The sequence below is a fragment of the Drosophila bipectinata genome, chromosome 2L, assembly GCF_030179905.1.
Source record: "Drosophila bipectinata strain 14024-0381.07 chromosome 2L, DbipHiC1v2, whole genome shotgun sequence".
NCBI lineage: Eukaryota > Metazoa > Arthropoda > Insecta > Diptera > Drosophilidae > Drosophila > Drosophila bipectinata.
The window spans coordinates 12,435,382-12,457,328 of record NC_091736.1 but is presented as its reverse complement, the minus strand read 5'-3'; the positions used below and the strand labels follow the sequence as shown (position 1 = coordinate 12,457,328).

Genomic DNA, 21,947 nt, shown 5'->3' with positions numbered 1-21,947 from the left:
TGCAGAGGAACGCGCCAAAACAAGCGGATCCGAAGCGCCAAAAAATGCAACAACCACACTGCTGCCTTGTTGTAGTTGTTGGTATCTCAACTGACATTTCGAAGAGAAGAGCGAGAAAGGAAGAGATTGTGGAGATTCTCCCGCGCAAAGTGGAGCCAAGGAGGAGCGAGAGAGCTCCAACTCCGCTGGTGGCGGTGGTCGCATTTTATTGAATGGAGTCTGGAATTGGAGCTGCCTGTGAAAAAAAAAAGGACGCCCGGCCCCATTCGAAAGGGGGGTGTGCGGGCGGTGACGAGCTCTGCCAGCTGCCAACAGCTGATAGGGCTACCAGAAGGTTGGAAAAAGTTGGAAGGTTATAGAATATTAAAAATATAAAAATGAACACTTGTTTAAACAACCCAAACGAATAAACATTATCAAAAAAGCGTAATACATAAAACATTGGAGAACATTTTTGTAAAAATATTTACATAAAAATGCCCATAAAAATCTTATGAAATCCATATAAAATGCATTAAATAAGTCTAATTGTATTTTTTGCACTTATACCAGGCAAAATCAACCAATAAGCTGGTTATTTTCTTAAATTTTAAATCTCAATTAAAATATTTCTCTGACCACAGATGATCGACACAGTTTTGCCGACTAGGTGGCAACGCAGCTCAAACCCAAACAAACCGCAGCCGCTTTGTTGTTGTCATCGATTGGCATTCCATCGTTTTTGGCATGTTCTTTGCAGGCCTACCAATGCGTTAAAATGACTTAAACTATATTGCCGCGTTAGTTCTTTGGAAAGGTAAAAACACGTAGAATCAGATTTTTCAATAAAATCGAAAATCCTAACATATTTCCGGAAAATAGGAGCAACCAAAGTTGAGGATTTCCCGCGCGCGGGAACCTGACGCCGCTGTCAGCACTGACAGCTGCGACCGCGATCGGAGAGGAGAGAGAAAGAGAGCGAGCAAGCAGGTTGCGGCGAGCAGAGAAAAAACGTGAGGCGGCAGCGACGTCGACGTTTTTTCATAGTATGGGGATATTGGGCAAAGAAAAAATTGTTAAAGCCAACGGAATCTTGGGGGGAGATGAAAATGGAAAGAACAGGGCCGTGGCAGAGGGCAGTGGGGTCACGATCCCTAGGGCCGGGTTCAAACGGGAGATCTTGGGATTCTCGGCTATCCCGGGACTGCACCTGCCAGGTGGCCAATGGCCATGCCTCCGGCTAAGATCACTCACCTGTCTTCGCAGCGTTGTAGCGTTGTGCCTGGCGTGGATCTGGACCTGGCTCGATTCTCCTGGGGGCCACGCGATCTTCGAGACCGCACACACTAAAACACACGCGGGTTGGTGATGAAAAAAAATTGCACACACCGCAGCAACACACACACATACACCAAAAAGGCACAGCAGCAGCCAGCAAGACAGTTTCGTCGTTTTCACGATCGCCTTTTCTTCCCCACACTTGGCCAGCTGAACCTCCTACAAGTCAAGGCCAATAACAGTGGCTCGATCCCCGATGGCTTATAGAATCTCTGGCCTTTTGGATTTTCTGGTTTTTCAGTTTCGCCTCGAACAGCACACAAATTATTATCGGCAGCGGCGAGTGAGATCGGTGCGCTCAGTTCTCAGTCAGCAGGGTTGCCATTTTAGCTATTTTGAACGGCCTAAGCTATTCAATTTTGGGAAATGATATTAGCTGGAATTCTAGCTATTTCTTGACTTTCTGGCAATATCCCGGCTCGATCGATAGTTGGCATCTCAAGCAAGGCGCGCGATTTAAAATGAACAATTCCAATGTGCAACATATTCGTTTTTCTCAATTATTTGCGAGTGTGAGGTCAAAAGTGTGAGGTGCGAGTGTGAGGTCGAGGTCAAAAACGGTAAAGCATAGTGCTGGATTCAAAAAAATAAGTATTACTCAAAAAAATTCACAAAAATTGTACTATTTATAAGAGCCATTCCACTTCATATACTAGCCATATTATTGGTTTATGCAAGTATTGGCTTATGGGGTATTTCCTATCATTTTTTTTAGAAGCCTAGATAGGTTATAAAACTATTATTTTTTAACAATTTTTATCCCGTTTTTAATTTTTGAAATATAAAATACTTTTAACATTTTGTTGTTTTGTTGTTGTTGCACACTCTCTGTTATTGGCTTAACATACACTGTTAAGTTTCACTCTGTTTCTGTTTTCACTCAATAAGTAAATATTTTTAACAATATTGTTGAGCTTAGCTTTGATCAATATTCTATATTTTTTATGATTTTCATATTTTTATATAATTGCTTTTATTATCTTATGCATGTCACTAGCAACTCACATAGCCGAAGAACACCGTAGCCAGGCGCTATATTATTAAGTTTTGTAGTCTATTTTTGAAAGTTTTTCTATCTTTTATAATAATAATAACAATCTTATGTATTTTGGACGATTTGTTTAGTCATTTTGATATAATATTGCGATATTTTAGCTAGAAAACACTTCACGGTAAGACACATTATTCTTGTAATTAAAAAAAATTTGTTTCGAAAATAAGTCGCCCTTTTTTAAAATATAGCTTCATATGAGCAGTTTTTTTGAAAAATTATTTTAAAGGCACTATAAAGTAAACACGGATTCCAAATGTCTTTTCTGCTGATTTGAGTCCAAATATTTTTAATTTTTACACGAAAATTAGTACTCTACAGAAGTAGTCTCCGAACTTTTAAATATCTTCGCGTTTCTATTTTTTTTTAAAGAATTTTATTAAAAAATATTTTTAATTAGAAGTATTATTTGAATTCATTGGAGGCCATAGAGCCCACCGCACTTGGGTCTCAGCCGGACACGGAAATGCAACTAAAAGAAAGTGGCTGATAAAGAACGAAACAGCGGAATTGGGGCAGCTTTAAAGTGCTAGAGCAGCTTTTCAGATAATGCCAAAGCAAAAACATACAATTTGCCAGACGCTGCATAAAAACCTCTTCCTCAGCACCGAGGCAATGGCACAAGCTACCTACACCACTCTCCACCACTTTCGGTTTTTGTGTTTTCGTTTCCATGTTTATTGCGATTTTTGTTTTGGTATTATAAATTTACGTTTCAAACTTAAGAAAAATCACTAAGCCAGTTCGGAGGCGGTTTCCGTCCGGCTTATAGAGGCGATTCCTTGAAGCCACGGGCAGCGTAATCGGACGGCGCCGACCGATCGGACACCTTGGGGTATCCCTCGTCGCCGGGAACGCACGCTTTGCGGGAGGAAATTACACGCCAGCCGCCTTTACGAGTCCAATCCTGAAATGGAAACCAATGTTAGAAATATAAAGCTACAGCGCAGGTGCAACCCGTCTTCCAATCGCAATTACTTACATTCTGATTGTACTTGAAGTAGTAGGCACCGGCGTAGATTCCGGTGAGGGCAATGAGAGCCTTTCCGGTCCAGTAACGCACTGTGAACGCCCGCTGGAATCCCTGCGGAAACGATCCACCATTAAACCAAAATATTTTGTGATTACATAAGGGGGGACAGCGGATAGCTTACCAGGGCCGGGGTCAGGATGGAGCACACCTTGTCGAGGGGGGCACGGTAGAAGCGTTTAATGGGATTGTTCAGCTCCAGCTCCAGGGCGGGAACCTTGCGCGGTCCGTGGTGCAGCTCCTGATCCTTGAGCCACTGTTTGCGCCAGGCCCGTTCTTCGGGGGACATTCCGATGAGGCGCTCCCGCTCGCGCACCATGCGGCCGGCAATGGCCATGGGCTTCACGCCGCCCGTGTCCGAGGCTCCTCCAGCCACCATTTTCGCTCTAGTATGGGCCTGGTGACGAAAAGTTGTAAGAAAAACGCTGGAAATTCGGTAATTGTATAATGTTTTTACAGTTTTGTCTAGAGATGGAAAATCCCTAGGGTTGTTGATATATGTGTGAACTGTTATCGATTTGTTGTGGTGTGAAAGGCCTTAAATCCAGCTGGTTCTAGCTAGAGAGATGAGGAGTACCAGTCCGGTATTTGTTATCGATTTCTACCATCGATAATATCACCGGAGGATTCATTCCCATCACTAGATCGCAGCCGCGTGCGTTTAATAAGGTAAAAATAAAAGAGAAAAAGTAAACAACGTGGAATGGACATAGACGAGCTCTTTGACTGCTTCAACGAGGCGCCTCCCGAGAACTTGGAGGGCCCACCGGCCTTCAGAGCGGAGGAGAAAGCTGGTGTGAAGCGACAAGCACAATCCGCCGCTGAGGCGGATCAGAAAGAGGAACCATCTGACGATGGGGAGAAGTCCAAGAAGCGGGCCAAACAGGATGCCAAATCCAGTGACGAGGAGCAGGAAGATGATACCAAAGACGAAGACGCAAATGACGAGGTAGATCCCGAGGATACGGCCGACTTGGAGGCCTTGCGCACGCGGATTGTGACTCATTTGTTGGAGTCGCCGGAGTCTTGCACCCACGAGGTGGCTGCCCATCCAGACCACGAGTACATACCGCTAAAACCGTTTACCGGTGTGCCGGCCAAGGAGTACCCCTTCGTGCTGGATCCCTTCCAGCGCCAGGCTATACTGTGTATCGACAACAGCCAGAGTGTCTTGGTTTCGGCTCACACGTCTGCGGGAAAGACTGTGGTGGCGGAGTACGCCATTGCCAAGTCGCTGGCAGCCAAGCAGCGCGTTATATACACCACTCCAATAAAGGCTCTGTCCAACCAAAAGTTCCGTGAGTTTACTGATGAGTTCAAGGATGTCGGTCTGGTCACTGGCGATGTGACTATTAATCCTTCCGCCTCCTGCCTGATCATGACCACTGAGATTTTGCGAAACATGCTGTACCGGGGTAGCGAAATTATGCGCGAGGTGGGTTGGGTAATCTTCGACGAAATCCATTACATGCGCGACAAGGAGCGCGGAGTGGTCTGGGAGGAGACGCTTATTCTGCTGCCGGACAACGTGCGCTATGTCTTCCTCTCGGCCACAATACCCAATGCACGTCAGTTTGCCGAGTGGGTCTGCCACCTGCACAAGCAGCCCTGCCACGTGGTGTACACCGACTACCGACCCACTCCGCTGCAGCACTACATCTTCCCGGCCGGTGGCGATGGCATCCATCTAATCGTCGACGAAAAGGGGCAGTTTAAGGAGGACAACTTTAGCACAGCCATGGCTGTACTGGCCAATGCAGGTGGGAGTCGGGTTATATTATTACCAGGTCTACCAGTAGCTCTAATAATATTTTTTTGGTTCCAGGGGAGGCTGCCAAGGGCGACCAAAAGTCTCGAAAAGGAGGCATCAAGGGCGTGAATGCCGGACAGACGAACATCTTCAAAATAGTCAAGATGATTATGGAACGCAACTTTGCCCCGGTGATCATCTTCTCGTTCAGCAAAAAGGACTGCGAGATATACGCCATGCAGATGGCCAAGCTGGACTTCAATACCGCCGATGAAAAGAAACTGGTGGATGAGGTTTTCAATAATGCCATGGATGTTCTCTCGGCGGAGGATCGCAAGCTGCCACAGGTGGAGAATGTACTGCCCCTGCTCCGGCGCGGCATCGGCATCCATCATGGTGGATTGCTGCCCATTCTGAAGGAAACTATCGAGATTCTCTTCGGCGAGGGTCTGATCAAGGCGCTCTTTGCCACTGAAACCTTTGCCATGGGTCTGAACATGCCGGCCAGAACAGTCCTGTTCACGGCACCGCGAAAGTTCGACGGCAAGGACTTCCGTTGGATCAGCTCTGGCGAGTACATTCAAATGGCGGGACGAGCCGGACGTCGAGGGCTCGACGACAAGGGCATTGTCATCCTAATGATCGATGAGAAGGTCTCACCGGCTGTGGGCCGCGGCATCGTCCAAGGCAAGGCCGATCCCATCAACTCTGCCTTCCACCTGACCTACAACATGGTGCTGAATCTGCTCCGAGTCGAGGAAATCAATCCGGAGTACATGCTGGAGCGAAGTTTCTATCAGTTCCAGAACCAGTCCGCCCTGCCAGGCCTGCACGACAAGGTGGAGGAAAAGACGGCCGCCTTGAACAAGATAGTCTTCAAAGATGAGCACAACATTGCCTCCTACCACCACATCCGCTCCCAGCTGGAGCACTACGGCAAACAGTTTCGTCAGTGGATAACGCGACCGGACCACCTGCTGCCCTTTTTACAGCCCGGCAGGCTGATCAAGGTGTCGGCCGGCTCCCAGGAGTACGACTGGGGCATTGTGCTGAACTTCAAGAAGCAGGACCAGAGCCGCAAGAATCCGCTCAAGAGCGAGATGAGTGTCACCATCGATGTGCTGCTGCACGTGAGCGAAGCGGCTGCCGAGTCTGGCGATACTGAGCCCTGCGGCCCCAACGAGCGCGGCTGCATGGAAGTGGTGCCAGTGGCCCATTCCCTCGTTACCCAGATCAGCTCCATCCGCGTTTACTTCCCCAACGATCTGCGCAGTCCAGACAGCAGACTAACCGTTCTTAAGACCATCCAGGAAGCCAAGAAACGTTTTCCACAAGGCCCACCCGTCCTAAATCCCATCGACGACATGAACATCAAGGCTCAAGAGTTCCGGGATATCGTCAGCGCCATTGCTCAGTTCGAGCAGCGCCTGGAAGAGCACCCGCTGCATAAATCCAAAGAACTGGAGGGTGTCTATAGACGCTACCAGGAGAAGGTGGCGCTGCAGTCGGAGGTGACGGAGCTGAAGAACGAGCTAAAGGCCGCCCGCAGCCTCCTGCAGATGGAGGAACTGAAATACCGGAAACGTGTGCTCCGCCGCATGGGCTACTGCAAGCCGGGCGACGTCATCGAGTTCAAGGGTCGTGTTGCCTGCGAGCTGAGCTCGGCGGACGAGCTGCTAATGACCGAGATGATCTTCAACGGAGTGTTCAACGAGCTGACCGCTCCCCAAGCGCTGGCCCTGCTGTCATGCTTTGTTTGCGACGAAAAGTCCTCAGAATCCCCGAAATGCGCCACCGAACTGTCCGGTCCTCTGCGTTCCATGCAGGATCTCGCCCGTCGCATCGCCAAAGTATCCTCCGAGTGCAAGCTGACCATAGACGCCGATAGCTATGTGGACAAGTTCAAACCATTCCTTATGGATGTGGTGCTGGCCTGGTGCAAGGGCTCCAGTTTCCTTGCGGTGTGCAAGATGACCGACATCTTCGAGGGCTCCATTATTCGATGCATGCGCCGGTTGGAGGAGCTGCTGCGTCAAATGTGCCAGGCCTCCAAGACCATCGGCAACACGGACCTGGAAAACAAGTTCTCGGAGGGTATTCGTCTACTGAAACGCGACATTGTCTTTGCCGCTTCCTTGTATCTTTAAGAATGTATCTGTAAGCTTGTACAACCTTGTTCATTATTTTTATTTTTATACTTTGGATTATTAAAATGAGACTAGGCTATAGTCCTATTTAAGAAATAGAGAACTTGTGTATATTTTAAATGACAATTTAAATGAAAAAAGAAAAATACAAAAAATATAAGATTTTGAATTTATTTTGAGGGGGATTGTATGGATGTAGAAGATACATTTTGTAGAAAGAATGATGATGGTTACTTCTTAGAGAGTCCTGCCAGCTTAAAGAACATTTACTTTGTAAATTATTAATATTTTATTGATGGAAAAATACATTAGACTATATATACTTTTAAATACATTAAAATATATATGGAAATACTAATACAATATGCTTTCAAACATGTAAAGATACAAATATATACAGTAAACATTTACAAGATGCGTATGAAAACAAAATTATTGGACGGTTCACACTGAATTGGTATGGTCTTTCTTGGCTTAAATATGCGACACATAAAACATATAATTTAAACTATAACTAGGTGGATGTATGTTATATAATGATTGTAAGGCACACTTGGTCTATGATTGGATGAGGGCACCGGTTGGGAGTCCATCAAAGACAAGCTCGAGGAATGAAGGCACTTTAGGTATTGCTCGATGTGTGGAGGGCTCTAAAAACTATCCATTTTTAATGTTAATCTTACACTAAGGGACGTGACAATCTTATGAATATGATTGAAATAATTTTACACTTTTAATTAAACCAATTATTTATTATTTTAGAATATGTATTAGTCTATTTATTAATTTTTGTTACAATTCACTTTCATATTTCTGTCACTGTTTTAGAAAAAGATTCACAAAAAATGGGATTATCTTAAACGCTTTAAAGTAGCTCTGATTAAAAATAAGTACCTACATCTAATACACACGTTTTTATTAAAAAAAGTATTTACAAGCTCTCACTTAAGGCCCCTGGAAAGGCTATGGAATGTCATTGATATGGATTCGTATTCGTTGGGTTATCGAACTTAAAAACAAATTTTAAAATTTAAACTTTAAACTTTAAATATAAAGTAGCATAATCTAAAACTCGGGATTGAGATCTTAAAGATCTTTCAAAAACAATTCATAAATACTACATTAAACTTAAGAAATTTTGAAGGAATTAACTTAATTCAAAATAATTTCCGGTAAAAACTGAAAAAGATTTAAAAAAATTAATTTTCGAAAATAATTGGGGGTTTTGAGGGAATATTCTCAACTCAACTTACCCTTGTTCATCGAAAGGCTGTGGTTGGCTATGTGATTGGACGATTCGGCTGACTCTCTAAGCGCATCCCGCACTTAGAGAGCGGTTACTTAGACGGACGTTTGAGGCACTCCCTCCACCAGCTGGGTGCGCCTCGGCTGCGGCGCCGGCTGGGAGCTGAGGGTGGCCGTCGTTGTGGTGGTGGTGGTGCGGGCTGACGGAACAGGTGTGGTGCTACGACTGCTGCCCGACACACTGGCCGCCGTTGGGACACGCTTGGCCGGCTCTGCCTGTAATTGTGGCACCGGAGTGCTAGAGAGCGGCTGCAGCAGACGCTTCTCTTCGACGGGTCCGGCGGCGGCTGACTTGACAGCGGTTCCATTGCCATTCCCCTGGGATCGGGCTGAAACCGATTTGGTCAGACTTCCGTTGGTTTCTTTCAGCGAGATGCCCGACTTGAGGGAGGCCTGGCTGCCGGACTTCTGGGTCATGGCCAGGGAGCTGGGCGAGCGCAGGGAAGTGGTGTCGGTTTGGGCCTTGCTGGCCAAAGTCTTGGACGAGGGCGAGTCTCGGTACTCGTAGATGTTGTCCCTGGATCGCAGGGCATGGTGGTTGGTGACCATGTGGGCGTTGTCCACGCCCCGAGTATCAGGTTCCGGCTCCATCCCCTCTCCGTTTATAAAGACATCCTCATCGTAGAAGCGATCGGATTGTCTGGAGAATCCAAAGTCGGATGTTATATGTATTTCTACTCCAGTTAAACCTTGGACTCACCTCTTGGCGTTGCGCCACATGATGCAGCAGATGACCACCAGGACAATAAGGAAGAAGCAGGTAACGGACATGCTCCAAAAGGCGATTTGCAGGGGCTCCTTGGGCTCCCACCAGTACTCGGTGGTGGGTGGGTAAGTGGGAACCAGCACTCCTATCACCGTTGGGAGGTACTGCGTCCAGAAAGCGCACTCCGTCTGCCTGTAGTTCAGCAGGATGGACGAGTTGAACGTGGTGTTGACGTTGAGGTAGCGAATCTCACCCTGGTAGGCCCTCTGGAAGTGCATGCCCAGGACCTGTTGGGGTGTCGGATTTCTAAAGAGGTCCAATTGGAGATATAGTATCTGACGATGGCATGAATGGCTGTAGTAACTCACCCGTATCTCGCAAAGTTGGAGTACGTCTGCATGAAGAAGTGACTCATGTTCCGGTCATTGTCGGTCCACATGTTGCGTTGCAGGTGCTCCTTTTTGGGGAAGAATTCAGTGTCCATGAAGGGTGCCCCCGTGAGGAAGTAGCGCTCGATGTCGTGGGGATACTTGCGCCACTGGGGGAGATTAAGTGCCTCCACCGTGGTGTTCAGTACGTACATGTACACCGGCACCTTCTGCTCGAGCAGCAGCTTCACCATCTGGTCCACTGGTGCACGGTAGTAGAGATCGCTCAGCAGGTTGATGTACTGGTCCCGGATTATGGTGTTATTGTTCGGATCCGGCCAGTAGGTGTACATGTACTTGATGGCCTCGTAGACGCCGTTGGGATTCAGAGTGTAGTTGTACCGGAAGACGTGTTCGCGGATCTTTTGCTCGAAGAACCTCCCGTCCAGCTCATAGTAGGGACCCAGGGACTCGTTCTGGGCCACGATGAAGGCCGCCTCCTGGGTAGTAACTCCCGTCATGTACTGGATGTTCCTGTTGAAGCGCCCGGCCCGGATTAGAGTCTCCGGCGTCTGGGTGAGAAACCGCCAGTCCTTCTCCCGCCAGCCCTCGTACCAGTCGTCGCCGGGCAGCGTGAAGTTGTGGTCCAGCACAGGACCCCAGGGGAAGCTGCCCACCTGCGGAGCGAACTCGGCATTTCCCAGCTCATAGAAGCTACGTCCGGTGCGCAGGCAGTTGACCAGCTTCCACGATGACTCGATGGAGCAACCAAGAAGCTGACCCAGCACCCTGCTGGTATTCTGCGCCCGGTACTTGTCCTGAATCAGTGCCCAGTCTGCCAGCGCCGATCCCGACTGGGCGATGACTCTCTTTACGATGTTCTTGGTCTGTGGCGCCACCATGAGCAATCCGGCGGAGGCACCTCCCGCTCCAGGGCCGAAGAGCGTAATTGAGTCGCGATCCCCATTGAAGAACTCGATGTTGTCGTGGATCCAGCGTAATGCCATAGCCTGATCCAGGATTCCGTAGTTTCCTGGCGAGTTCTCATCCCCCGTGGACAGGAAGCCCAGAGCGCCCAGGCGGTAGTTGAGGGTCACCACTACGACGTCGTAGAAGGATGCTAGTATGTGGCCCTGGAACAGGTTTGAGGCGCCTCGGATGAACTCTCCGCCGTGGATGTAGACCATTACTGGGTACTTTTGTGCCACTCCAGCACCAGTCTGGAAAGGGTCAGTTACAGGTGAGAAGTGGTTCAAAAAAGTATAATTTCGTAATCCTTACCTTGGGTGAGTAGACGTTCAAGTAGAGGCAATCTTCATCCATGTCCATGACTCCCTTGGTGGCACCCGTATATCTAACGGGCTGGGGGCATGCCGGTCCGAAGTCCACAGCCTGCAGCAGCTGCCAGCCGCGATGGATCCGTGGCGGTTTGAATCTTCCCTCAAAGGTGGGCGGCAGGGCGTATGGGATGCCCAGGAAGGCGGAGCATTCGCCCATCACACGATCCACTGTCGAGTGATAGGGACGGTAGAAGGACTTCGGATCGGGATTGTCGTACATGTACACCTTGAAGCCCTGCACCTGTCCATAGTTTGTGGTCACAAACACGTCCCGCTCCAGGGTCAGTGAGTCTCTGCGCTGCTTGCCCTGCAAGTCCTCCCTCCAGCCGGCCAAGACTCCCGGAAACTGAGTCCGGGCATTGGGGTCATTCTAGAGGAGGGGCGGCAAAGAAATTCAGACCATCATTAGCACCATTCCGAGGAGGAACAAATAGACCCACTGAGTCGATCCATGGCTGGGAAACATGTGTAATTGATTAAGTCGCCTTTGGCTTCACCCGGTGGCCTGAAATCTTAATTAAGATTATTGCTCTGGTATTGGAGCGATCTGCTCATCGGATGTACTTGCTGTTTCAATGGCTTGTCATTGTTCTTCCAGAAACATGGGTGTCACACAATTTAATTGATAAACCCCAAGTTTGGGCAGCGTTGGATGACCAGTAAGATCTTATACTATATACTACAAGCTAATCTTATTATTTAATCAGCCAATGGGATCTATTTTATTTTATAAAAATAATTTAACAATTAAATTCTTCAACTCACCGGATCGAAACGGAAACGATCTTCATTGGGCATTCCCTGTGGATATTGGCCGGGTGAATTCCTGCCCGGGTAGTTGGCACCAAAGCCATTAGGCTGGTAGTGACCATAGCGACGATCGTTGAAGGTGTAAGTTCTGAGAACCGGAAACTCCAGTTGAAATGGCGATAAGAATAGCCAGTGGGCTGACTCACCTGTAATCTGGATCACCCGGGTTCGGCCAGTCGACGCCAGGACGGGAATAAAATCTAGGATCTCTCGTCTGGGCCTCGGCCAAGTGGCCCAAACAGACGCAGATCAGAAATCCTCGAAGCCATTTAACTTTATCGCGATATTTTAATTTGTGCATCATAATTAATTCTATAAAATAGAATATAAATTATTAAAAATTTGTAGAAAAAAAAGGGAAACAATTCTACGACATCATAATTTAATAAACAAACAGTGGAACAACAAATCTCGGCTTGGAGTATGAGTAAGAGTGACCAAACAGGTTTCCCATTACGTTGCTTGGCTCAAATACCAAGCCCGGTCTTAGAAGCCGAGACAAGACCGCCACAAACCCGTTTCAAACTTGGCTCAAAAAAATGCGCTAAAAATAAGTTACAGCACTCCAATTTGGTGGCCAATGCAATGGACGGAGATTCGTTTAAGTGGAGCGACCTATTACACTGGCGGGTATGTGCATTGTCTGGGCGTCAATGGGTTAATTGCCCTGGTGAAGGTGAAAGGTCATTGCCTAAATTGGTTTAAGTTAGATCAAGATAGGGGGGAGGGGGCCAAAAATCAATCTTTCAGAAAGCTGAGGAATCTATTAGATACTTTTTCAGATATCAAGAGTTTCAGATGCTCTTCAGTTAGAAATTCGATTTCCTTTCTATAAAAACAAGAAGTGCAGAACCTGAAACACCTGGTGTCTAACATTTTTTTTCAATCTAGACACTGCATTATCGATATAACTTTGAAGTTGAAGCTACCCCGTCGCTGCCAAGTATCTGCATACATGCACGTAAAAAATGCATACAAACTGGCACAAGGACTCACACAGATACAGGGCAGTACGACGGTGGTGTGAGTGCCGGGCATTAACCTGCTTGTGGATGGTTGGAGGATGCCTCAAGTTACCCGGTTCCTCGATTTCTCAACCCTTCAAGACAGGGGGTTCTTATTTAATTTACGGAAGTGCAAACGCCTGCACAAAACTTAAAACGACGACGGGCTGGGAATTTTCATATCAAATATCAAGTGTTGAAATATTGTTAGCTGTTTTGTAGTTGTATCTGGCGATGGCATTGTTTGTATTCTGGCCGTAACACAGAGTGAATCACTAGTAGTACGTAGATTCGTTTTTTTTTTTTTTTCGCAATCGGCCAAGCAAACAATAAAACGCAACGATAACGCTGAAAGTGAAGCACAGGTGGGTCTCTGTGTTGGTAAATACAAGCGTATCTGTATCTGTATCTGTATCTGGGCAGGTGTTGTTGTTGTTGGCTTAATCTCACTCTGGTTTACAGTTATGCTCCAGTTGATGACGTTGCCGTGGCAACTTGTTGCGGCTTCTACCGCTCGCCCTTCATTTCACTATCTAATCGCGATTTTCCAACCAACCAGTCACCAGTAACCGTCCATAACCATAACCATTTCCATTTCAATTTTTATGCCAATGTTTTTCACTCACAAAACTTTCTTAGCCAACGCCCCGAAAACTTAACAAAATAACAGCCAAACAAAAAAAAAAAAAACATTCAACACGCGAGAAAAAACGTAACGCAACTGAAAATGACCGTTTTTGAGTCACAAGCCCAGGTAGTAGCCCAGGTAGTGTAATAACGTTAAAAAAACGAGCCAAGAGCCGTCTCCTCTCTCTCACCCACACTCTCGCACTTTCGGCTTTGTTAACACTCACACAGAACAGGTATATGTAGTATGTGTTACCAACAATTCGAGCCAAAACCAACACACACACCTGGCTCGAAACGCGCGCAGCTCGAAACGCTCCCAAACCGACGAAAAAACTGGAAACCGACTATCGAGGAGCGTCTGACTCTTTCGAACGCTGACACCGAACTGACTGACTGAAATATAACCATGGGGGCTTGAACAGGCCGGGAGTCATACTACGCCAGAGCGGGAGAACCCAGCGTGGGTGAGAGTCGGTCTTTAGCAGGTTACCCTCTCATAGTTATAGTTGCTTTATTCCGGAGGAGATCTGGCTCAAGGGCATATCAGGAAGGGTATTATAAATGTGGTAAGGGACATGCCATCAACCCCATATAGTTACATTAATGGTTAGAGTTTATAATAATCACATATGGTTAATCATCTTTCAAGAGATCTCTCAGAATTTTGAATCTTTTAAATGTCTTTAAAAAACATTTCGAAGAAGAGCTCCAATATGGAAATTGGATTTCGTTATAAAATAAATTTCCTAAATCATAAATCTATTTAAAACTACTTATCCAGGCATGGTATCTGACCCCTTCTGGAGGGCGACAAGTGCTCCACTTATGCCTCTCCAATTAATATTATTTTTAAGGGATAGGTCATAAATTATATACATTTTTAATTAGATCCAGATCCCTTGAAACTCTATCTTTACAATACATCCAATATCGTATTTAATGCTTAACATGCATTATTTAAAAAATAAAACTCTTTAATTTAAATGGTTTTCTTTGCCTTAAGCAGCATTTAACTTAATTTTTCCTTTGGCCTAATTGACTTAAGCACTTCATTAATAAAGAAAGGGTCAAAATTGTAAACAGAGCGTGTCCGCGTTCAAGTGTTTTAATTGCTTCCCGCATCTTTGACATCGGAAGCATCGTCTTCGTCGTCGGATAATTGAAATTAGCAGCTACGCCCATCCCTGGACAGACTCAATATGTGGGGGTCAAAATGTGAACCGATCTCCAATTGCTTTCTTGTCTTCAGTGACTGGGTACTGGGACAAAGCATGAATCACAACCCATCATCTTGGCTGCCTCTCGGTATATAATAGACATTGATTAGAAATTATGCAAAGTACAATTCACTTTTGTGATGCAAAATTTCTAATTACTGAATCTTTGAAAGCGGAAATTGTGTACATTTTTGTCCTACATACCTAAGCTTTAGTTAAAGTAAAAATATAGCTAATTTAATGATTAAGATTATAGTTATAATTCAAGAAATTCTAAATAACTTTTTGTTCAAATTTCGAATAAATATGCTGATAAATACGCATCCAAGTGAAACTGTGCTAGACGGTTTACTGTTGCTGATTATACTTGAAATAATCATACAAATCCATATAATTAGAACAAGAAATTTTAAAATTGCCGCCCAAAACGGGCAACGTTGCCAGATATGCAGATTTTTTTCCACCAGTCACGCAGATTTATCGATGCATCGTTTTCCATCCAAGTTTCTCCACCACTAATTGTGGAGCTCCTTGCATTGATTTTGTAAATAAACGCTACACAGGAGTTCGAAAACTACACAAACATTGAGCCATGGAGCCGCCAACAACTGGCGGGATCAGCTCTGCCTCAAACGTCGGAAACAGCTCTACCCACAAGTTCCACCCATGCGATGAGGCCGTGATAGCCACCAACGACGATGCCAGTGATTGCAAACGGTGTGCGGTGCGACTGGGCTACTGGAAGGACGACTATATTGGGTACTTTGTGCGGAATCAGGAGCGAAAAGCACCAGAGATCAACCGTGGTTACTTTGCCCGCGTCAAGGGGGTAGAGATGTGCGTCGAGAAGTTCCTGAAGGTCAGTCTGGGCAAGTGGGCAGAGGGGGTGGCAAGGACAGTGCAAAGGCGTCGAAGCGTCTGGCATGTGCAAAGGTCGAATCGACCTCCTGTTGCACTGTCCAAGGACAGCTCCAAGGCCACCGATGCGCATGCTTGCGCTGGAGAGGATGGCCTTGTCGGGAAACTCATAGGCATGCATTTTTATTGCAGAAAACGTCGGGAAACTGCCAGATCATCAACCTGGGCTGCGGCTTCGACACCCTCTACTTCCGCCTGAGGGACACCGCCCACCAAGTGAAGAACTTTATCGAGTTGGACTTCCCCACGGTCACTGCCCGCAAGTGCTACACAATCAAACGCAACAAGGCCCTGCTGGCAAAGATCCATGACGAGGATGGCGAGGTACGGCTCAGCCCTACCGATCTACATGGACCCAGCTACCACTTAATGGGCGTAGATCTGCGCAATCTCGACGAGGTCGACAGTAAGCTGCAGCAGGCCGAAGTGGACTACACCCTGCCCACAATCTTCCTTGCCGAGTGCGTACTCGTCTATATCGAGGCGCAAAACTGTCGCAATCTCCTACAATGGATAGCGCAAAAGTTTCAGGCCGCGGTCTTTGTCAACTATGAACAGGTAACATATCTGTTATAAAATATTATATTATATAGTTATCATATAACCTGCTAAAATCGTCGTAATGTTAATTAAAATTTGTAATCGTCTTAGGTAAACATGAATGACCGGTTCGGCGAAGTAATGCTCAACAACCTGCGGGGACGGGGATGCAGTCTGGCCGGGGTCGAGTCCTGCTTGTCGCTAGAAACCCAGCGAAACCGCTTCAAGGATAGCGGTTGGAGCGGAGCACGCGCCTGGGACATGGTGCAAGTGTATGAGAGCATCTCAGCGGCGGAGCGACAGCGTATCGAGCGGCTTGAGATGCTCGACGAGGGCGAGCTCCTCTTGCAGCTTTTTCAACATTATTGCCTGGTTGTTGCCTGGCTGGGACTGGCCTTTCAGGACATAGATATCACGTGCGTGCCAGTGTAAAAATTCGTATCTAATTCGCAATCTTTTTCCCTTTTCCGCAATATTAACAAATGTCATATCTCTACTTTTTTTTTCTAAAACAGGGTAGAGGAGCTAATGTCCTCGCTGAATATTGACTAAGAAGAGGAACGAGCCTATGAACGATGGAGGTGGAGACCAAACCACATTAACGCATCATTTATTGTCTCTTTAATATGCTGGAAAGGCTATGCCAAAAGTTTTTGCTTAACGTGTTAAATTAAAAAAGGAATATTCAAAAAATCTGAACGTATTCAAATATTTATCCCGCATACAGACCCACCCACAACAACATTAATTTGTAAATTATGTATTGTTCCTTAAGCGATTTCCTTGTTAAACTATTTATATTCATAAATCTTTTTGCTTATTCTTAGAAAACTAATTCATCACCAACGAGTTGTGCATAAAAGCAATGGCGAAAACTATTAATGAATGACTAATTCATTGGCCATACGTTTTTTTCATTCCCCCATTTATGTGTGCGTTGATAAAGTGTAAATGTATTTGAAATTAATTAAAACTAAATGTAATTGGAAGAAACACTTTCGAAGTCTTTATAATTTGTGTACATGGTTGAAAGTATTCAGCTGAAATGTGTAAAGGTCAAGCTTTACAAAACGGGGGTTAAATTTTCTGGGGACTACTATTGAAAATTGTGAGAAAGAAAGGCAGGACGATGGAGCACACTACGAAGGCTTTATCTTGGCCAATATTTATCCTATTGTTAAGCGGAATACCTCAAACGATTTGTAGATCGATTCTCTTTCAATCTGCATCAAAACTTAGCAACGAAATATTTTTTAGATTTTTTATTAAAATTTCTGGTGGGTCCCCTTCAAAATGGTGGAAAATACAAGAGGGCACAGTATGGCCCACTGCAAACGTTGTTTCTTGGCCAATTTTTATCCGATTGTTGAGCGGAATATCTTAAACGATTTGTAGATCGATTGTCTATTATTCTGCATCAAAACCTACCAAGGAAATATTTATTAGATATTTTCTTTAATTTTCTGGAGGATATTTCCTCAAAATTCTGAAACTAAACATAAAAATGAAGGTAAATAAAAGCAGTAATTGAATGTATGTATATTACAATTTATTTAAAAAATGAATTAAAATGTAAATCAGAGTTGGTTTAATAAAAGCGTATGTAAGAATCATCTCATAATATAGAACAACAACAATATATTTATCATTCACTTTACGTGGAATGTTTACGAGTCTTGGGCCGATTCCTGATCGTTCCAATTATCAATAGTAAAGTAGGAATTTAGGTGGAGCTCATCATCCAATTCGGGTTCGCCCAGAACCAGAGGACCCAACTGCTTTTCTACCATGACATTCTCCCAAAAATCTTTGAGGTGCTTTGTAAGTGTCGTCTTCTTGATGTCCTCGGCGAACTTTTCGTATTCCACAAAAGCGTTAAACTCTAAACAGCTCTGTCTGTAGAGGCCGATTAATTCGGCCAAGAGTTCTAAGTTCAGGTTCTTTCGTTCCAACAGGGCGATGATGACCACGCGCATTTGGGCTGAAAGGGCTTGAAAACGGGCATCCTTCTCGGTGGCGTTGGTATGGGATCGAACGATTTCCAGAATGCGTTTAAAGTCTGCGGCAGGATTGGATAGACCCACCAACTCTTCAGGCATCGTAATATTCTTTTCAACAGGCTCTGGCTTCACAAATTTGGATTCCTCCTCCTGTTCCTTGGCTTTTAGCTTCTCCAGCCAGGCACGACTGTAGCGGAGTGGAAAGAGGTGTTTTACGTTGGCAGCTGCCTGCTTGGACTTCTCTTCGAGAGGCTCTGGCACGGACCAGAACACTTCAGCGAAACTCTTATCTTTCAACAGTTTCTGGAACTGCTCTTCGTTTTCGTCCTGGTTCTTCCGGAGCACCCGGTGCAGTAGCACGTCCATCAAGTTCTGTTCAAAAATACTGGGCAGTCCGTCGAATGGTAGCAGATCGTTCTGAGGCCAGGGCCTTGGTTGTTGGTTGTCCCGCAGCGAGCACTCTAGATCGGAGCTGTCGATCAAACGATCGATTGCTTGTAACTGATCTTCGCTGCACTCTGTCTTGGTGGTTCGCAAAGCGGGAAAATCCCAGAAGTGGTGCTGGCCCGAGTAAGATACTTCTAGCATAAATAGCGAGGCCGGGTTCACATCATCCGCCAACCGAGGCAGCAGTACCACCATTCGCGGCGTATTAAGCTCTTTACTATAAATCTTCCAGCAGAGAATGGCACGATCGGAGGCAACCAGAGCACGCACCAGGGCATCAAGTTTCTTGGCGGAGGTGGTGTTTTCCTTTTGGTGTACCAGCAGGTACAGCGAGTCACCGCAAAAATACTCGTCTGGAACAGAGTCGCGCTTGATGAACCCGAAAAAGTGAAGTCCCGGCGGATGCGGTACCTTCGCCTCCAGCAAGGCATCGTCGTACGGCACCGGTGTGCCGCCAAGCATATATCCAGCCACCAGGTCCTCTGGTAGCGGCTTCACTTCGGTGCCCTTCAGAAAGTACCGGGTTTCGCGAGTTACCACCTCATTATCCGCAGCCCAGACTTTCTCCAGTTTAACCGGTGTTTGGTTCTTCATGGCAATCATGCCCTGCAACTGAATGCTGATCGTGCTGCCAATGTGCAGCTTGGCGTTCCACACCCAGGGTCGCCGATTGGTTATTTTGAATACGGATCGTAATGCCTCCTTGAAGCTGCACAGGGTTGCGTTGCAGCGTGGCACCAGGTTAAGGGCGTACTTCTGATTTTCCAGCTCGTGGGGTCCACACTTTCGGGAAAAGTTGAAAATGGACTGCGGCGTTCCGGTCTCGGCATTATCGATATAGGATACGTTGTGGGAGCTGAAGAGAAGCACTACAGAATATGGCATTTTGTGGCTGTGAAACTGCTTACCCCACAATGAGTTCAATGCCTGCTTCGAGCAGGTTGTCCGTGATGGTGTTGAACTTATTGTAGTCCTGCGGCATATTATTGAAGTCGAACAGCAGGAGTATCCTTTGCCTCTGAGGCTTCAACCTGGATAAGAAAGGGATCAATATTTTTGAAGCATTCCTGGTGGTCCACACTCACGCCAAACCCTTCTCCTGCAGAGCCAGTGCGACGTTTAATCCTTCAAGCCACTCACCCTCTTCAGATGCGGTTTCGTTTACGAATTTAAAGAGCTTCAACAAAAGGTCCCAGTTGCAAAGTTGCGGGTCCCCGAACTCCACTATGTTGGGAGCATTTAAAGAGTTTTCGGTGCGGTCACATCCCACCAGGACAAAGGACACGTGGTCCTTGCGGTCGCAGACGATCTGTTAAACACTGGTTAGCAAAGTCCTTGGAGATTTAGAACTCAATATTTACTTTATCCTTCAGAATCTCTGCGACACACTTGACGGATTTCAGCTTAACATCCTCGGCAGCGCTGAGTCGGATATCCAGCACGATGATTAGGCACTCCTGATCACAGAAACATGACTTTAGCTCTAGATAGGTGAAATTAGTGACATTCTTACCTTATTAGACGCCATAGATTGCGATTATTTACGAAAAACTACAATTCAAAATAAGCCGGAGCAGATATTTCACAACAATAAGACCAGTTTTTCGGCAGCCCTGAAATCCCGCCACAGAGTAAGGTTTGTAGCAAGCAGCTTTAAGTTGAGAGCATTTTCGCGTTGCCAACTAATGGGAAATATTTGCCAATTGTTTTTATATTATACATTTTTAAGGCCTTCTATTTAAATATATTAATGTTATTATTTTATATTTGTGTATATTTATTTATACTATTATAAATGTAAGGTTATATTTATATAACTTATTGTTATACGTTTCTACATATCCATGTAAATAAACTTCAAAAATTTCGGGACATTTCAAAATTTTTGAAATGCCTTTTGAATGATTTAATGTTTATTTTAAATAAATTTTTTTAATAACATTAGTAGACTTATGATATTTTAACCACTTATTTTAAACTTTGCCTCTGATAAGCTATTTAGTTATGACAACAAACAAAACAATAATTAAATGATTAAAACATTTTTTTAAAATTATAGCTTCTCATATTTCTGTAACTTTTCCAAATATTCAGCATTTTGCAACAAATGATTAAATATTAGATCTGTGTCGAGAACATTTGTGGCAGGACCACCATATTCCGCCGGTAGGTTCTCGTAGCCAACCATATCCCGGAGTTTGCCCAAATGGCGTCCATCGTGGGTGAAGATCTGCAGTTATTCAAAATAAATAATAAAAAAAGATTTAAAATAATTTAAATATTTACTCTTTCTTTAAATTCCTTGTTCATGAAGGGCATGAAGAGTGTGGATGTGACGTGCATAAGAAATCCTCGTTGAATAATGTGGACAATACGCTGACTGAAGGGTACGACTCCGTTTTTTTCATTAACGACTTTCATAAACGTGGGGGAAAACTGTCTCAAAAAATTTCGAGTGGTTCTGTTTAAAAATAATCATAAAAAATATTAAAAATTTTGATTTTTAATTATTGTCTCACCCCTGCAGATCACAAATGACTGTAATGCCTTTTTCCTGGACCCGTGGCAGCAGAAGCAAGGACTCGAAGATGAGGTCGTCCATCTCGACGAGACTTTGCAGATAATCTGGAAACCGCTGGAATCCATCTACGGTCTTGAAGATGACCAGAACCCGTCCATCCCGGTCCACGTGGGGCATCACAAAACGGCAGTGGGTGCCATAAAAAAGGGGGCGGTAGTGCTCAATGGAATGACGGGCCAACCAAGTTGGATGGCGTTTCTTGAACTCATAGTAGGCGTGGATGGCCTGGTATGCCTTTATTGTATCCCACCGGGTGTAGTGTAGGAACTTGGTTAGCAATGTGTCCTCCGTTCCTACGCGTAGTTCATCGCATTCTAGAAGAGAATGTCTGAGTGCTTTCATTTCAAGAGGGATTCTCCTTAAAAAGATGATCTTACTTTCCACCAATTGCCTCAATTGTTTGATTTTAAAAATCTCTTCATCTGTATGGTCGAGCCGGGAAGTTAGGAACAACATATTATTCTATTATATAAATTCTACAAATAATAACTTTAGTTAATTATAAATTTTCAAAATCAATCCGTTGTGATCCGCACTCGAAACGCGATCGTTTCTCACTGACTAACTGACTTTTGAAATAGGTTTTTTGGGATGTGGATTGTTTTTGTTTATATACATATCGTACGCGTTGGAATTATTAATAGCCGTTAATTATTGGGAATCGCTCGATTTTGTCAACTTGAACTTGGCTCGAGACAGGCCTAAGTGTTTTAACTGTGGGTATATCTAATATATAAGTTATAAATACATTTAAGCTGTCAGATATATAAAAATTGGTGGATAAGT

At 45.2% G+C, this 21,947-nt stretch overlaps 6 protein-coding genes across 9 annotated transcripts; 2 read left to right on the top strand and 4 right to left on the bottom strand.

The window, feature by feature from the left end:
- Positions 1-3,022: 3,022 nt before the first annotated feature.
- On the bottom strand, positions 3,023-3,973 carry ND-B17 (NADH dehydrogenase (ubiquinone) B17 subunit). 2 transcript variants are annotated; one of them, XM_017241521.3, is made up of 4 exons: positions 3,856-3,973; positions 3,523-3,795; positions 3,351-3,452; positions 3,023-3,275 (listed from the first exon to the last, which is right to left on the bottom strand). In XM_017241521.3, the coding sequence occupies exons 2-4, from the start codon at positions 3,775-3,777 to the stop codon at positions 3,135-3,137; spliced, it is 498 nt and encodes a 165-aa protein (XP_017097010.1). In that variant the 5' UTR covers positions 3,778-3,795; positions 3,856-3,973; the 3' UTR covers positions 3,023-3,134. The 2 variants fall into 2 exon arrangements, with proteins under 2 accessions (XP_017097010.1, XP_017097009.1); XM_017241520.3 differs by having other exon boundaries at positions 3,523-3,873.
- A 37-nt stretch (positions 3,974-4,010) lies between these two features.
- Positions 4,011-7,489, top strand: Mtr4 (exosome RNA helicase Mtr4). Its single transcript, XM_017241513.3, has 2 exons — positions 4,011-5,158; positions 5,224-7,489. Exons 1-2 carry the CDS (start codon positions 4,102-4,104, stop codon positions 7,293-7,295), a joined length of 3,129 nt encoding a protein of 1,042 aa, XP_017097002.2. The 5' UTR covers positions 4,011-4,101; the 3' UTR covers positions 7,296-7,489.
- Gli (carboxyl ester lipase-like protein Gli) lies at positions 7,447-13,855 on the bottom strand. 2 transcript variants are annotated; one of them, XM_043212509.2, is made up of 8 exons: positions 13,743-13,855; positions 11,971-12,136; positions 11,780-11,912; positions 10,956-11,384; positions 9,675-10,894; positions 9,301-9,612; positions 8,549-9,240; positions 7,447-8,474 (listed from the first exon to the last, which is right to left on the bottom strand). In XM_043212509.2, exons 2-7 carry the CDS (start codon positions 12,126-12,128, stop codon positions 8,637-8,639), a joined length of 2,856 nt encoding a protein of 951 aa, XP_043068444.2. In that variant the 5' UTR covers positions 12,129-12,136; positions 13,743-13,855; the 3' UTR covers positions 7,447-8,474; positions 8,549-8,636. The 2 variants fall into 2 exon arrangements, with proteins under 2 accessions (XP_043068444.2, XP_070133937.1); XM_070277836.1 differs by having other exon boundaries at positions 13,683-13,854.
- Positions 13,856-15,174: 1,319 nt separating this feature from the next.
- LOC108125304 (leucine carboxyl methyltransferase 1) lies at positions 15,175-17,126 on the top strand. 2 transcript variants are annotated; one of them, XM_017241433.3, is made up of 4 exons: positions 15,175-15,534; positions 15,726-16,151; positions 16,245-16,561; positions 16,649-17,126. In XM_017241433.3, the coding sequence occupies exons 1-4, from the start codon at positions 15,268-15,270 to the stop codon at positions 16,683-16,685; spliced, it is 1,047 nt and encodes a 348-aa protein (XP_017096922.2). In that variant the 5' UTR covers positions 15,175-15,267; the 3' UTR covers positions 16,686-17,126. The 2 variants fall into 2 exon arrangements, with proteins under 2 accessions (XP_017096922.2, XP_017096923.2); XM_017241434.3 differs by having other exon boundaries at positions 15,176-15,534; positions 16,245-16,549.
- A 573-nt stretch (positions 17,127-17,699) lies between these two features.
- Positions 17,700-20,220, bottom strand: Ku80. Its single transcript, XM_017241418.3, has 5 exons — positions 20,094-20,220; positions 19,942-20,037; positions 19,666-19,889; positions 19,489-19,611; positions 17,700-19,436 (listed from the first exon to the last, which is right to left on the bottom strand). The coding sequence occupies exons 1-5, from the start codon at positions 20,106-20,108 to the stop codon at positions 17,801-17,803; spliced, it is 2,094 nt and encodes a 697-aa protein (XP_017096907.2). The 5' UTR covers positions 20,109-20,220; the 3' UTR covers positions 17,700-17,800.
- A 281-nt stretch (positions 20,221-20,501) lies between these two features.
- On the bottom strand, positions 20,502-21,705 carry LOC108125349 (retinaldehyde-binding protein 1). The gene is made up of 4 exons (XM_017241482.3): positions 21,539-21,705; positions 21,100-21,475; positions 20,867-21,041; positions 20,502-20,810 (listed from the first exon to the last, which is right to left on the bottom strand). Exons 1-4 carry the CDS (start codon positions 21,615-21,617, stop codon positions 20,634-20,636), a joined length of 807 nt encoding a protein of 268 aa, XP_017096971.3. The 5' UTR covers positions 21,618-21,705; the 3' UTR covers positions 20,502-20,633.
- Between the last annotated feature and the right edge of the window lie 242 nt (positions 21,706-21,947).